The sequence below is a fragment of the Rhamphochromis longiceps genome, linkage group LG20 (genome assembly GCF_057381845.1).
Source record: "Rhamphochromis longiceps isolate RC_006_pf linkage group LG20, R_longiceps_female_GT1.1, whole genome shotgun sequence".
Lineage (NCBI taxonomy): Eukaryota > Metazoa > Chordata > Actinopteri > Cichliformes > Cichlidae > Rhamphochromis > Rhamphochromis longiceps.
The window spans coordinates 9,968,930-9,986,373 of NC_140576.1; the positions used below are offsets into that span (position 1 = coordinate 9,968,930).

Here is a 17,444-nt window from a genome sequence, read left to right on the forward strand (position 1 = left end):
TTTAAGAACATATACATAAGTTATGGCTCACAAATTATACTAAATTGCTTTAGTTTTATCACAAAAAAGACGAGTAACTGATTATTGAATCTGAATACGAAGGATATATAATAATTACCACTTGGTGCGAAGTTGCTTGTTGTCAGTTGCTTTTTCATGTGAGCTGGTTGTAACTTTGGGCCAGTGTTAAGTGGGATTCTCCACTAAGCCTTCAAAAACCATTGTGTGGCGCATACTGAACAAACAGGGCCCGCGCTCGCAAAGCTTTAATCATTGCTATTATTAATGATTGAGTGGTTTAGATAGGAGGAAACGCGAGCCGAGAAGACATTTCGCACCTTAATCAGGTAGAAAAACAACCACTGGAGCGCTTACAGCTTTCCCTGCAAATATGTCACTACTCATTCTGGAGGCTTTTATCCAGGCAAGCCACGAAGGACGTTATTATTAGTTATTTTTGTCATTTTACAAGAAATTGTTGACTGGAGCCAATGAAGAGAGCTTCTTGACCTTAGTATTATAACAGTGACATAGTGTGATATTCATAAGTTTCAATTTTCCATTAACTTTCCTTTAATATAAATAAATACTGCATTTTTTTTCCTGTGTCATTAACGCAAAATAGAGTCCAATTTATTAATTTAATATTATGAAGATAATCCTGCATGTATAATGTACCCGATCACAAATGCGGTCATCCATTTAGACTCTTCTGCTCATCGAGGTCGCTGGTCACAGTCAGGCTGGAGGCTAGAAAGAGAACCATTCACATTCACAGCCGATTTAGAATCAGCAGTGGACCTAATGTGCATGTCTCTGGGCAGTGGGAGGAAGCTGGAGAATCAAGAAGGAACCCACACAGGCACATGGAGAACATGTAAACTCCTACCAGGTCAGTGGATTTGAATCAATGGCCCTTCTTGCTTTGAAGCAATAATGCTAACCACCGTAACACCGTACCACCAAAAGGCTGTGAAATGGAGAGAATGACGAGTTTACAAGGGAAACAGCAAAAAATAAACTAATAGATCAATTAAAAAATCGATGCTTCATATCTGGGATGATCAAGATAGATATTTCATGGTCAAGCTCACAAATATCGAAAAATAAACAATCACAGAAAAATTAGTCTTAATGAGCCGTGGCAGTGTTAAGTAATCTAATGGCTGAGGGAATGAAGGCTTTTAAGTTTCTGTTTGTGTTACTCTGGGGTAAAAGGTAACCTGTGTGCAACTTCCTGAACTCAGATGACAAAACATGTTCAGGATGGATATTAATGTTTTTTGCCTTCGTTGCCACCTGGTTTTCCCATAGTGAACACAAACCTCTCTGCCTGACCCCCGTGATTTTGGAGCAGGTGTTAATAATACTGCTGAGGGAGTTTCTATTATTGATCGAGAAAACAATGTAACACCAAATAAAAGAAAATCAACAATAAAAAATACATAAAATGTTCTTTAAAGTCTATATACTCTTTTTTTTTTTGCAGAGGACTTTGTTCATATTAAATTTGAGTTGATATGATGATCCCGGTATATGGAGATTTCACATTATAGTCTGCATCCAAATATAATTTCACATTTGACCCCTAACCTCCCTTTTATGTTTCAGCCCCCAAAATACAGTTCTAGTTTTTTAAAAGTAAATATTACCCTTGAATTTTGCTGCCTTGCTGGATGTTTCTTGTTTTTGTTTTTCCCTGATGATACTTTTCATGTTCCGTCTAGAATATTAGAGCTGTTTGAGTTCCGCATATTATATTCACCATGTTTAATATATTTCGCCAACGGTGTCATCTTTATGCTTTTAAAGCGACGCATGAGTCATTGTTACCACTGTGGTTACTGGAAGAACCCTGAGCCCTTGATACCACATAGTGTAAATGCTGGTGGATGTGAGTGCTAGTCTCATTTGTTAGCATTATTAATGCTCATGTATCACATTTGACATGATAACTCATGTTTATTCATTAAAATGCTGAGAATTTAGCTGCTCAGAATTTTGCACATCATTGGATTTGACAGAAGCATCGATTGGATTCATATTAAAATCTTTTATTTCGTGCCATTTGCCCAGATCGCTGCCCTCCCCCAGATTCATTCCAACAAACTCCCTATAGCACGTGCTCGTGTTGTTTTACATTTTATTAATAGCAACATCAGAGTACTAAATGTACAGAGGACGAGTCCAATGAGAATCGCATTTACAGTGCTTGCAAATACAGAGCTTAGTAGTACAAGAGTAACCAAATCAAAGTCACCTGGAAATCGTAACATTTACCAATAACTACAAAAGGAAGAGATGTGGTTCATAAGACACAAAATAAAAGTTATACAACATTTAGCTGTCACAGAGACAGACTAGAGTCCCTTTTCGTGGAGGTGTGTTTTGTGTGTGTGAGTGTGTTTGTATATACTATAGTCATAGGTCTTATACAAAAGTTAACAGAGGTACTCATTGATATATTAAACACAAATATAAAAGTTTGAGTCACAAAGTACAAACTCTTCATTTTTATGGCGACAACACAACTTGAGTCAGGTTCCTTCATGGTAGGTATGAATCATGATTGTAAGTCAGCCTCAATGAACTGTGTGTGAAAAGCCCTTCCCTCCCCCCTGCCCCAGAGAGAAAAGAATCTATACAAGCTCCTCACCCCTTGACCTTTGACTTGACCTTTGAACTTTTACTGTACTTCATATTTAGTTTTGTTGCTGTTTTTGCTCCATCTACTTTGATCAGCTCTCGCAGAACATGCAATCGCAGGCTATCCCATTCGCCTGCTATCCCGAATTCCCTCGCTGTGTCACTCGTTTCAGGCCTGCACTTAGCTCGCGAAGGCATGATCCAGGGCTAGAGGCCATCTGCATGAATTAGCTGACACGACAGCAGATTTGGGTCACGCTGCTAGTCTCATTCTAGCAGAGGGATTATAAGAGAATTGAGATGTTGCAAACAAAGTCGTTTTTTTTTTCTCCAAGTCTTTTTCAAGTCTGACTGCACTGATAATCACTGACAGTGACAGTGCTTTAGCTCTTGTGAATAGAAAAAGTAAAAACATGACCCGAGAGGAGAGTCGCAGCCCTCCGCTTAAAATACAGTAAGCGCACAGTACGTGATTTTTAGTTATTTTAGTTTTTTGAAAAGATGCGGAAAAGCGAGGAGTGAGGAGCTACAGTTTACTGGGAGTGAAAAAAAGAAATAAATGGATCCAGCGATATACCTCCACAGTCTCGGGGCAGTTTGTGAAATAGTCACAACAATATAATCACTTTTATTGAAGTTCTCAGGCAGAAAAGAGCTGTGTCACAGTTGTTTTTTGTGCTTCATTTTGAAAAAGCAACACATTAGGCATCAACAGACCTTCACCAAAGACTTGTCTACACCTTCTTTATATATTTTTTCTTTTCTGTCGACTTGCTGATTTTGGTTTCTTTGGTTCAGAAAAAAAACTCACGATTTGGATCAAAACACTTTTTGTTAATATGTTTAGGAAATATCCAATTTTCTAAGTTGCCTGTCAGAGGACAGTTTCAAAAGAAACACGTCCACTAGCATTAGCCTGAAAATCCTGCTGACTGAGAAAAGATGTGTCCGTGCACGAGTGGACTATATTTTGTCACTATTTCACAAAAGGCCAAAACACCGGCCGAGGATGGATATATATCATTCTGCAAAGATAAACTTTATCCTTTCCTCTCAGTTTGTCCTCTCACCTTCTAATTAAACGTCTCTTTTTGTTTTCATTGATAAAGCGTCCACAAGATATTTTTGTTATCACACAGTGTGCTAATAAGTCCACAATATAGCCAATACACGGATTCCTCTGACCGTTCCTCTGGTATGAATGCTTCCATTAATATGTGGAAAGAAAACAACTTTGTCCTTCAGCTAGCATGTCATTCAAACAAAACACATGTCAATAACTTCCACTCTGAGTTTCTGACATGCAAAGAGGAATCACAGTCTCTGTAAATGTGGCACATCGTTCATCTTGACAGGAAAAGCCTCGCTGATTGATAGCTTGTTTATGTCGAGGAGAGCACAGGTTTTATGGGCTGCTGAAGAAACAGAAAGGAGAACCGCAAAATATTCATTTGCTGTGAAAAAAAAAGGCATGTCGAGTAACCCCCACACCCACACCTAACACAACAACACAATATTTCTTCAATCAAATCTGACTGGGCCGAGTGGAATTACTTTCCTGCCTCTTAGTTATAATAAACTAAACTCATCTGCTATACTGAAATGTAAACTGAAAACGCAAGAAAGCAGTAAGACGCTTCCTTACGTATCAGTTTGATTTCAGACAGCGGTAAAAGGGGGAAGCGTGCTGTATGCTGATGTCTCCAGACATCCGCGACTGTTTAAAATATAGATCACAGCTGCTGGTTACATTTTTCTTTGTCTAAATGTCCTTCAGGAATGCAAAGAGAATTCCTTTTAGCAGCTCCTCATGATTTCAAAGAGAAATACTAACATTAAAATCAAGCTTTTCAAGTCTTTATAGATCTGCCCGAAACACGCCCAATGCCTGAAAAGAAAAAAAAAGCTCAAAAACTTTTTCCCCAAAGTATTAAAACACAAAGAACTTCAGAAAGTTAAAGTTTCCTGTTGTTCAATTAGAGCATTTAGTATATTCCAAGGAATCCAGAATCTTTCCCACAATATCGGTATAATCTCAGCTGACACTTTCAGCAAATTCTAGCTAGTTGCATTGATATTCCACAATCATCAGATATGGTGTTGTTAACAGATGAAACTGTTTACATCAAATGTCAATCAGCCAAATGTTTTAAAGTTGTGAGACTAAAATAGAAGTTGTTCAAATTTCTGTGTAGGTCTCTTATATGTAGCATGTAATCTTAAAACGACAGTCAACTTTAGCACAGCTAGAAATTAGGGGGGGGATTTTTACATAGATTTGGCCATCACTGCATTCAATAATATTAATATACTGTATTCAACAGAGTAACTGGGAAATTGTTTACATCAGGCAGCCATTTAAAAGAGAAAGAAATGGGCAAATTATAAAATGATCTCACAAACTTTCCACTTTGAAGGTTCATTGTCCTGTTGTTGTTGGCTCCCTCCCCTCAGCCTCATTGGGCTCAGGGAGAGGCAGATGGATGCCTCTCCCTGAGGTTCTGTTGGAGGTTTCTTCCTGTAATCAGGGAGTTTTCCCTTCCCACTGTTGCCAAGCGCTTGCTCAATGGGGCCGTATGATTATTGAGGTTTTCTTTGTACAGTTGGAGTTTGAATTGATTTGATAACCTGGCTTGATTAGGCAAAATGACTGCGCTCCCAGTTTTTGGCAAATTACTTGTTTAGTACATTGTCATTATAAACAGCAGAAATTTTGGCCAAAGCTAAAGAAGCAGAAGAATTTGCAACCAAACTAGCAGCCCTGTGAGGCCGCACTGAAGCACAGCAGCTGTGATTTCAGCTAAAACAGCACATAAACAGACAGTGCTAACATGCTAATGTTGAGCAGGTGTAAGGTTTGTCATATTCACTGGCCTAGTTCAGTGTGTTAGCATGCTAGGTACACCTAGCATACTGACTGAAACCAACACTGCCATAGCCATGCCGGGATTATAGCTGAAGGGCAAAGCTGGAATAAAAACAGGATTACTGAAAAAGTTTGAAAATGAAAACGTTGCCTATCAACGCTAAAGTTGGCTTTTTGTATTTTTAACCCTGACTATTTAGCAGTCACATCAAAAAGGAAAATACAGACAGTGTACTTCACGAACGGTCCTCCTTTCAAAAGTTTTCCTTTAGATGTCTTTCCCTGATTTTCTTATATGCTTAATAAATGCTGATATTGGTTTATTTTCAGAGTCATTACAGTAAATAACATTTTCTGGGGCAGTTGTAGCAGTATGTATATACAAATACAAAATGAGGATGGTGACAAATGATTGCAATCCAGTCTAAATCAAGTTTAGTTAGTTTCTTGGCAGCTACTGTTGGATTAACAGTTTTTTTGTTTTTTGTTTTTTTTAATTCATGTGATGATACACTGTCTATTAAAATCGATGCAGAAATGATAGTTAAGAAGAGCAAGTCATTGGTTTCCCAGCCAACCATGGATACAGCTGAACCCAAGATATGATCACAACACCGTTTAAAACCACTCGGTACTGTTTTTACTTTCCACCTGGAAATCACTCTTCAGTCTCTGAGCTATTGCAGCGTCTACTGAAGTATTATACTGGTTAGCTAAAGATATAATACAAGTAACTGCTTGAAAGTGCAGGTAAGAAGCTTGGCACAAGGTTAGTTTTTGTGTTTTGAAAGAAATACCATAGTTACACATGTAAACAAAGACACTATCCCCGACCTAGCTGAAACCTTCCCAAAAAATGGGAGAGGTCTTGAAAAATAGAACACACCTGTACACAAATAGAAGCAAATATATAGAAAATACATTTACACGTGTATAATTTACAGCAAGTTTCATAACCCTCTTACTAGTAAGATATCACTGTTCATTCAAAAAAATATATGTTATGTCAAAGAAGCAACGCAGCCTATCGTGAGGCTGCACTGGTATGTGTCATTCATGAGATGAGTTTCATGTTGTGAATTGGCCAGAGCAGGAGTTTTGCACCACAGTGTTTATCCCAAGCCATCTCGACACCTCCTGAATGGCTCCCACGTACTGATACTGATCACTGGGACAACCTGTTGTCTTGAATCCTTTAAGGAAGTGAGTACAAGTCCGAAAACCTAGCAAGTGAAGTACTGGAGATCGACCGTCTATACCTAGTAAAACCCATCATTGATATCTGTACATATTGCTGTCTATAGCCATAAACATTTACAATTGCAGAATTGTAGTTGTGCTTTGTACAAACCCACAGCAAAATAAAAAGGTAGATTAACAGACAACTTTCTCGAAAGCTTCGTAGCACAAAGCTAATCTGTTTCAGGAGCTTGAAGATGATAATAAAAAGTATTGGTGCTAGGAAGCTCTCAGGAGAGCTTTACTGTCCTTCCTCACCAGAAGTTTAAACCAATTTGGCAGCAGCAGATTGGTTTGTCTTACTCCCCTTACTACAACAAAACACAGAGGGAGTGTTTTTAGGCCTTTGAAAGTACAAAATAGAATTTTTTCCTCTTAATTCTGTCCTTTTTTTCCCCTTTTTGCTCAGCTTTCTACGGCACAAATTAAAACAAATTATCCGAGAGTAACCCCAAACATCCTGGCTGTGATAGCTTAACTACTGATTGATTTAAACATTGTCCTCAAGAGTTTATTTGGGTCTGGAGAGAGCGAACCCTTAAAAAACCTACTGTGTTTGATGGGGGATTCCTTCCTGCTTACATTCCACAGTTAAACAAACCATGCATTTTGATCCTGAGGGACACCACATTTTTAGCTTCCCATTTCTTCTGTTTAATTCCACCTTGAACAAATCGGTTGACGATGGAATTACATAGACTTCCGCCTATAATTTAAGAGTTTCAGGCTCAACAACTAATTTGTCAAACCGGTCGAGAGTTGGGAGTTGGGTGGGGATGTTCAATTACTATCCGTTTTTCAACTTTGCTGTTTATGCAAATGACCACAATTTATTTGAACACAGGAGGTTCAGATTAAATCTCTTCTACCCTTTAATTTGGAGCTCGGATCAAAATCTAAACCGTTAGATTTATCCCAGACAGCTGCTGAGACAAGAGACTGATACGAGGTGTGCGAGAAAGCTAGACAGACCTGAGGCAGTATGAATGTCCTGTCAAGCTCCATGCAGTCTGTGGCTGTACTCACTCGTGAATGTGCCGCTGTGGGATCTAACGAGGACACACGCCTGCGCCACAGAAGCCTTTTGTGTATTTTTCCATTTTCCTAAATCAGATGCAAATCTTACATAATAAGCAGTCGAGGTGGGCGCTGTACTGGCTTGGACCAGATGTGTTCAGATATTACCTTTGATATTACCTCAGCTTAGGTGGGAGTATTTAAAAAGTGGTTCCAAGCGCTTCTGACTTCCCCCGTTAGGGCTGTGGCAGACTCTTGTGTGTAAAAAAATAGACACGACTATTCTGATTTTAAAATGGGACCGGTAGAAACAACTTTTTTTCTTCTTTTTTTTCTTAAATTAACCGTCCAATAAAGCATATACCGTTTTCCATCATCTCTCTTCCCCAGCTAATAGAATAGTGCTTCATATAAATATCTTTTAGACTCTTTTGTAACACATTTCTTAAAACTATTTCATAACATATTCAAATACATTTAGCATTTTTTTGTACTTTCATATTTCTTTAAAAACCAAAAACCAAAAGAAAAAAATGTAACTGCAGTTGATACAGGGTTAATATAACGCTCTTTTTTTGTCGGCTTGTTTTTTAGTCCATCAGTCGTTGTTGAAACTTCTGTCCATCCAGGTTGTGGCACATAGTGGCATTATTGGCACATTGTTCAGAAATACAGTTCATCTTCCTCCCGAAGAAGCTCCTTGAGTTCCTCTGTGATAGGGCTAATGTTTTCCTTGAGACATCCGCGACGTCCACAGTCTAGTTCCATACATCCTGTAAATATATTTATATATAATCTATATCTAAATGACCGTAGGTTCTTGGAAATATGGTTTTCGCAGCGTTATGGCTGCTGCTTGTCAACTCTAGAAAAATAAATATCTTCAGCAGTGTCCAAAGATCACGCTATTTTACAAAAGAAGCTGTTTTTTTGTGTTTCTTGTTTCCAACTGGATCCTGTGGAGATGCAGAGAACACAACCCCAGTTACTTCTCATTATGTTGCCAGTGCAAAATTAAACACACACACAAAGCTAGCCTGCTTCTGACTTATTATAGGGAGAATATGGGTTTGTCTCAAAAAACATGTGACTCCAGTGCCTTTTTTACATGATATGAAAGGGCAGTGTTGTATTAAAAATCAGTACAGTTAAGGTCTATTGTTGCATACACTTAAGCCTAAAAAATACACAAGATTTGCAAAGATAAAAAGGGATCTTATGTCTTTTATGACTCCAGCACAGGGAGCAAGCTGTGGAAAGCTAAGCTGAGTGAGACTAATGTGTGTCCAGATAACCCAGGGTCCCTGTCCCTGCCTCTCTGTGTTACCTGCTGGCAATCTATTCCTCTTAAAAATCTGGGTCAATAGCAAACATTACACCGCTTCTTGACCTTCCAGCAACACTGTGGGGCTAGACCATGTGTTTAACGTTCACGCTTTGAATTTCAAATGCTGGCCCATTCTGGCATATTTTAGCCACGCATAAAAATGTGTCACAAGTCAAGCAAAAGTGCCCCTTACTCCTTGAAATGCGCCAAACAATGCACCTTTGGTGTAAGAATGAAAGCGGCACCAAAAATATCAATGAAAATGTTTCAGATGTGAGAGGAGAAATAATTAACAGTGACCATAGTACTGATATTCACATAATTAGTCTCTTATCTCAGCTAAAGACCCCGGCTACTGCATTGAACCGGATTCCTCCTGGTTTTTTTTTATATCAAAAGGGAACAAGATGGAAAGGGAGCATAATCATGTCACAAATAACAAACATATGCCAAGTTCCCTTTTATTCCCAAAGTGGGGCAGCATCACCATGGGGATCGAAGGCTCAGATGATTATTTACAAGGGGATAAAGTGCTGCGGTACCCACCAAAGCGTGAATTCAGGAAGTCTCTTCCACCCACAGAACATGAACAAGGCCTTCAGCTCGTCAACATGAGATCTCAAACCACTTCTCTGACACAAAGGCCACAGGAATCAGCTGTCTTTCAGTTGGTGAGGGCCTGTTAGGCAAAACGCAAGAAGTCAGAGTCACACTGCAAGAAGTTAACTTGTGAATATAAATGATGTAATCAGACTGGTTACATTTTTATATTAGATACCATCACAACATATTAGTTGATAGTAAACCTCCTATAATTGATTCTAAAATTATCATTGGTGAGCAGTGTCTTTTTCTCATAAGACTTCTTCTTTTTTATGCTGCACACGCTACAAGGCCTAATTATGTCTCTTGGTAGCCTTAAGTGCCAAAATCAACACGGTACCACTGTCACGTACACAAGCGGGGTGACAGAGACCTGCACTGGGTGAAGGTCTATGTCAGCCTCGGACGGCTGCTCTGCAAAAATAAAAAAAATCCTAGATTTTTCAGCAGTGCTGTTGGTTAACCTGTGAAAAACAAGCTATAAAAACCTAACCATCCCTGTGTAATTTAAAAGCAGACTATTTACAGCAGATGAATTATCCCGCCATCCTTGCCAACATAATGAATCTGTTACAGGGTTTGGATTCACTGAGTAAGTGTGACCATCTTTGCTGGCCCTGCGGCTTAGATGACTATGTTATCCACTCAGACAGCAAACACTGTGAATACTCCACCAACTTATTGTCGGCGTGGCAATGCAAAGTGTGTGCGATTTCGATGTGAAACCTACCTGTCCGGTTAAATCGCAAAGCGGAATGCAAACGCACCAACGACTCACCAAAGACACATCTCTCGCCTAATGTTTCTCTGTATATATAACACTTTACATGTTCAGTAAACTTGGGCATGTAAAGTGTATTTACTGATATTACATAACTTGCAGGTATTGAAGTTCAAAGCATACACCTTTGTGCCAACGTTTAATACTCCCATGAAGAGCCAGACACAAAACGACACAGTAAAGACATCTATCAGCTGACTCATTACACCAATAGAAATCAGTAGAACATGTTATTTTTTGTGTGTGTGCAGCCTGAACATGCTGAGGCATACGGCAGATGGATGAGGTGATGGGAAGCAGTCCGCCAATTTATGTGTAGATTTGCTCGAGCAAAATACCGACTGAAGCTGACTGTGGCTGCGGGGTAAAAACACGAGCTTGGAGACGAATGTGAGGATTCGTGGTCGACATTTCAATGCTCTTATTCTCATCTGTTTCTGCTTAATGCTTCTTAATCCTGAGTACGAGTTACTGGAACGTTTTTTAACCTATTTTAAACCGATCAAGCCTTGCTGCTCAGCATGGAGCTTCATAAAATATAAGCCACATGCTAATAACATTCACACTGTGGATTTCCAAGTGCTGAATGACTGGGAAGCGTGCATCCACCTGTCATACAGTCAGTACCTGTTTCCGTTATAAGCAGTCTTGTAGACAGGCGTCTGCTGGATCATCTCATCAGTGTAGATGGGTACGGCAGTCCGAACGCACTCGTGCGAGCACTGCAGGCTGTCGTTGTAGGCAGTGAATATGTCCACCTTGCTGGGCACCCGAGCTGGGGTGAAGTCTGTCAGGTTTTGGCAGCTTTCTTCTTGCTGGTGGATCTTTCGCTGATGGCTATTGTGGCGACCATTTCCAGACTGCGCACAGCTACAAAAACACGCACCAAAGACAAGAAACAAACATAAAATCATACCTTGTACCTTCGTTCATCTATTAGGGTTTCTGAAAAGGAACGGGGGTGTGCGTCTGACGTGTCGTGAAGCAAAAAGTAAAGGAATCTTTCCTACCAGTTTTTAAGGACGAGTGTTGTAATCAAGGCCGCGATAACCATAATGAGAGACACAGTGATTGTGATTATCTGGTGAACTGCCAAACCTGTAAAAAGGGCAGAAATGTGCAGGAGAGCAGAGAATTACAATCATTTGTATAGGAAATGGATTCCCCTGTTGTTCACAGCACACGGCCAAGCACTTCACTTCTGTTTTGTTTTTTGAACTGCACAAACTTGCTGCACTTGACAAAGTTTCGAGGCCGTCCTCTTAAAATGTAGAGGATAACAAGCTGCAAAGAGTACTGGTGACACTGACTGAGTTTGAGAATTAGAAATTATTCTATTACAGTACAGTCCACTCGAATGGGTAAGTGAGTTTTCTAATCTGCAGATCGGAACTTTATATTATGTCACCAAACTCACAATCAGTAGCTCTACAAAAAAGAACTGACATGTTTTTCCATAATGCTGTCTTTGTAGATACTGCCCCAAGGCTTTTATTTAAATATTAAATGAGAGCAAACAAGTTGATATGTTATAGATGTATATTTTTATGCATGAAAAAAAAAAACAGATCGAAAGATGATCTGCAGTCTGAACGCTCTAAAGGGAGGCATGCCATTGCACAGCTAACAACCAAGGCCACTTACACACATACATACAAAGACACACACGCACATTATGTGAATCATTAATTGATTTGGGGCAACAAGACATGACCATATATAATTCGCAGAAAAGTACTACCACGTTAAGATGGCAAACTAGTCATGGCCCACCTAGGAAAGATTGCATTCACTTGAATGTTTGGTTTGTTGTGTAAACTGAAACATTTTTCCACATTTAAGGTGTTTTTGGAAACCTTAAATTAAAGTTTGGTGTCACATATACCACTATTTCTCCAACTAGCTGCTAACTGTGTTTGTTAGCTGTCTGGTGCTGGGCAGGTAGCATACGGTGACTGAGGTTATATATACTCCTGCATTTCTGTGGTACTTCACTTCTTTACTGATAAAGTCAAAATTTGAACCACAGTAAACACTGACTCAGTCACTGCAAGGACTTCTGAGGTCACATTCCTATCCACTCACTGTTAATATTCATGATACTCTGGGCTGAGTAAGATCTATTTGGACGTGTCTCCCTGCTCTTAGAAAATCATTATTGGAAAAAATTAAACCCCAATTATAGGGCTATCAGAAGGAAAGAGTGGTTGCTAGCTGACAAAATGATAACTCATATGGACTGAGTCTTTAGTGGTCAATTTAGAACAGAACACTTTTGTATGAATCACTGCTTATTATTATTTGATCTAAGGAGGATTATAAAACCTGCAAATCTCTGTATAATCACAAGTCAACCTGGTGGCAACCATATCATTGTAAATTCACACAATCACTACGATTGTTTGCTAAGCTTTCTGGACAGTGCCAAGCCATACAAGTATTCAGCCTTTTGTTTATGCAGGACATCTTAATCAGCTTCCACATATATATGAAGCCCACATTTGTATGTTCTGTATGACTAAAGTATAAAAGCGCTTTTATTACTTAAAGACTTCAGACTCATGTGTGCTGATCTCTCACTGGTGCCAGAGGAGAGTAATCCAAACAAAACTGCCCAGGACATGTCTAAAGTAAGGATTAGTGCAAGCCTATTGCATTGTACTGTAAGGTTAGTGTGTATCTGTGTGGGTGAGTGATACAGCATGAGAGAGACTAGGACACAATGACACACTGCAGCAGGAAGCCAAAAAAAGAGAAAAAAGGGAAAGAAAAGCCGTCATGATGAAAATGCCCACGTGGGCCTTATACATCTCACCTCTCCATCAGCCAGCTGCCTGGCTGCTGATCCAAGCCAATTTGTCTTCGGGAAACGCTCAAAAGGAAGTGCTGCTCGGTCATTTTAGAAAGCACACAACGTCTCCTCTGCCTTCCAACTGTCTAAACAGCCTCTTCTTAGACAATAAACTTAGATGGGCAGGACCATGCAAAAGACATACCAGGTCAACCTTGGATTAATGATATCTCCGGCTGGCTCAGGGAAGCCTTACCTTCCCAGTGCAATCAGGGTCCCTTGCCATGGCAAAGGCACATTAACTTATCTGGCAAGTCATTTGCATTTGCCTCATATCCCCTCTGTATCCTCTAACCCCCCTCTCTGCCTGTGCCAGGCTTGTGCTGAAGCTGTTAAGTTGAAAGTGTTCAGCTGTAAATTAACATCTGTCCAAATTCAGGCACAATACAGCTCCAACCTGACCTTGATCGATAGTTGAGTTGTCCACTGAGGATTGCTTCATTTTATATCGATGTCAGACTGAAAGAGGGGGACTTTCCAGTCAGTAGATTTTAAAATCAAAAGCTGCACTAATTTGATTTGTAAAGCCATTACTGATTAAATCCCATTATGGGACAGAATTAGGCTGTGTTCCTTTCCAGCCTCCTATGGACACTCCTCAGCTCAGGAAACAAGTGGAACTTCAATTAGTAAATTACAAACTGCCATTAACTGACAAATATGATGATTGATGTCTGTAAACATGTTCAGAATTCTATAATTTTGTATGAGGGGAATGTGATTGGCTACGCTAGGCAAACATTCACATGCTGTGCAGGGCTTACTGATGCGGCTTTACATCTTATTGTGGCTGTAACTCAGGTGGCAGAGCAGGTCAGCCACTAACCTGAAGGTCAGTGGTTTGATCCCAGGCTGCCTCCTGGCAGCATGCCAAATATCCTTGGGCAAGATACTAACCCCATGTTTGCCTACTGGTGGTGGTCAGAGGGCCCGGTGGCGCCAGTGTCCGGCAGCCTCGTCTCTGTCAGTGCGCCCCAGGGCAGCTGTGGCTACAATGTAGCTTGCCATCGCCAGTGTGTGAATGGGTGAATGACTGAATGTAGTGTGAAGCGCTTTTGGGTCCTTAGGGACTAGAAAAGCGCTATACAAATGCAGGCCATTTACCATTTATTGCTATTTTTTAATGGTATTTAACCCTCTCAAGGCAGGCGTTGCAGATTTGTAACAAGTAAAAGCTAACAACCTGATTACCCCACATACATATTTTATGAGTTTTTTTTACTCAGAAGTACCACTGCAGGTATTCTTTTGTGCATTAGCAACAAAAACTTAATTTGAGCCTGAGAGGGTTAAATCAAAGTTACTTCCAGCTGCCATTCGGAGCCAAAACAAGCACACTTTCATCACATGTCCTTTAATGAAACAACTGTACCCAAGAATGTGAGGTCCAGCAACACAAACACAACATTAAGTCTATTGCATCTTAATTTTCAGGGCAGTACATTTAAGGCTGTGGGAATAATGGAGCAGATAATGACACGGGTGACAAATCTGAGTGCAGAGGCTAGTTCTATTTTAATCCACGACTGCCAGTTGGAGGGAGGGAAATTTGGCCTCTCTATCTAAAACTCATTGTGTCCTGGCAGTCAGCTTGAAAAATCACCTTTGGCAGTCACCTTGCTTTAGAGATACCCAGTTAGATTTTGTTTGGTCAAATCACTGCCAAACAAAGAGCAGCAGAGAGTCACACAGGCAGAGGGAGGAAGGAAGAGGAAATGGGGACATGAAGTGATACAAAAGGGAAGGGACTGCTGGCCTGTAACCTCTGTGGAGCTCCCATCAATGCTCCCAGCAAGGAATAAATGAGATTTTTCACCTTCATTGCTATGACAGTTTGATGAACATGTCAACAAAAAGAAGTACAATTAAATTAAATTTCCCCTTGCCACCTATTTTTAATAAAAGAGCGACAGCTTAGACACAAAAACTCTGGGGAGTCAATTAATGTGACGTTAATGCGTCGAAGACAAATATCTGTCTCATCAAAGCAAAAAGGTCAAAAGAACAAAAATACAGTAACATTTTTACAGATATATGTACACCAAAAATAACAGCCCCACCTTTACAGAGTGGTGGAGCATTGGAGAAAGAAAACTTCGCCTATGTCGGTGCAGCTCTAGATTGCCTTCTTTAAAAGTGCAAGATAACTGATAGGGGATTGTGAAGTCCAGGTTCTCTTCTAGTTTTAAACCATCAACCTTTCTCTTTATGTACATAGTTTATCTTCTCTAATTCTGGATGCCGTAGTTAGCTTTTCCTACCTGTTTTGCACCAAACATCAGGCACAGTCAGCAGCTAAACAGCCAGGCATTTCTCTCAGCACATTTCTTAGTGGACACAAAACTAATACCAGTGAATATGGGACTTTCAGTCTGCTCAAAGTGTCAAGCAAAAACATTTTATTGACATGTGTGCCATTACAATTGTATAAAAAATTTGGTGTTGTGTTTACTCTGCTGCCTCCAAGTGGAAAAACATCCACTTTTTACACTGTTGCTGCATTAATCTGAAGAATCACATCTCTAATCAGAAGATTTACTAATTTATATTTATAAGTCACCAATTTCTTGAGTTGTGGAGTGATGGTTATGGCTGTTTTTATGAAGGAAAATACAGTCACAGCAGTTCTCTCTAAAAATCCAGTATGATTTATATGGGTAAAACTCCTCAGCCGTCAGTGTCTTGAAATATCACTTTGGCTTAAAATGTTATGCACACAAATTGTTATTTTCCCTTATAGCTAACGGGTTATTAAATGAGATTAGATTTATTTTTAGCTTTTGAATAGTGGCAGTTGAGTCAGACCTGAAAGTGTAGCAAGAAAACAGCATGTTGACATGAAACAGCTGGCCTGGGATTGGCTCAACCCAGGCAAATGCTGACTGCAAGCTACAGGGACATCATTTATTTTGATAATATTAGCAGTAGTCGTTTTATTTGTTCAGTGGCATATCAAAATTTCTTCTTGTGCAAACACCATTCAAATCGTCTCCATGCACAAGGAATCTACTTTAGCCTTTCTAAACAGTAGTTGAGATGCAAGATCTGTCTGTCTGCTGTTTCATTCGTAAATTAGAATGATGCAACAACTCAATGGTGATGGTGCTACAAAGAAAATCAATATTTAATCACTGTGCATATGTATGAGTTATTGTGTTAGTGTGAGTGTGTGTGTGTGTATACTGCATCGTCTACATGTAGTGGGTTTAGGCATTATTTGCAAAGTGATTTAGAGGTAATGGCACCAAAGCCCACGCAGTATTTGCTTAAAAGCACCTGAAAAATGTAGGAAAGGGTCCTCATTTGTAAACCAGACTTTTAGCTTATAGAGGTTGAGCAACCTCATTTCCACAGAGAGCAATGTGTGTTTGTTCTGGCATACCCAATACATGCCTATATAAACCCTCCAAGACTGAGCAAAACAGGTTAGGAGAGGGCTTCCATCAAAGGTTTGCCTACTGATAGCTAGAAACTGCCAATTAATGCTGGTGTCAAAGTGTCAGTCTAGGGCTGATTTCCACAGAGTCACCGAGCAATCTAAAATGCTCACTGAAGAAGCGGACAAGAGAGCTGAATGAGGAGCAGGGAGAGGAAGAAAGAGAGCGAGAGGGGGAGAGGAAGAAAGCTAAAGATCGGAAACAATTAGTCTACAGATCTTTTCTCTCAATGTCAAAAGCATTGCTGCATAAGTCAAGCTCAATGGCAAATGCAACAATCCATTGCCAAAAAGAAAAAGTAGCTAGAGTCTATTGCTCCAGTAAGGCCTTTTTTCCCACAAACATGCGCTCCTCTTCTGTCCTTCTCTGTATTAGAAACAGCAGGGAGCACACAAGAGCTCATCCTACAACAAACAAATGAAAATTACTGCAATTTTCAGGAGGGTGTAAAATGGCATTGCTACTGAGGCAGTTTCAAACAACCTTCTGAAAAATCTGTGTACTATCATGCTGGTGACAGGAGGCATTTTTGTAAACCAAACAAAAAGCTTAGCTGAACTGCTGACCAGGCGATTGGACCTAAAACTGGCAGGCAATACAATATCTCTCTCTCTCACTCTCTTATTTTTCCAACAAAACCTCCAAAAATAAAACAAATAAGAGTTTGGAGAAGTCAT

At 39.8% G+C, this 17,444-nt stretch overlaps 1 protein-coding gene across 1 annotated transcript in view; it reads right to left on the minus strand.

Moving 5' to 3' along the window:
- Nucleotides 1-3,426: 3,426 nt before the first annotated feature.
- Nucleotides 3,427-17,444, minus strand: part of ajap1 (adherens junctions associated protein 1) — a 56,992-nt gene continuing 42,974 nt past the window's right edge. Inside the window, exons 4-7 of the mRNA XM_085393814.1 lie at nucleotides 11,490-11,577; nucleotides 11,107-11,349; nucleotides 9,642-9,774; nucleotides 3,427-8,724 (exon numbers count right to left, since the gene is read on the minus strand). Coding sequence (XP_085249940.1) covers nucleotides 9,702-9,774; nucleotides 11,107-11,349; nucleotides 11,490-11,577 — 404 coding nt within the window. The 3' untranslated portion in view covers nucleotides 3,427-8,724; nucleotides 9,642-9,701. The remainder of the gene's footprint in view (nucleotides 8,725-9,641; nucleotides 9,775-11,106; nucleotides 11,350-11,489; nucleotides 11,578-17,444) is intronic.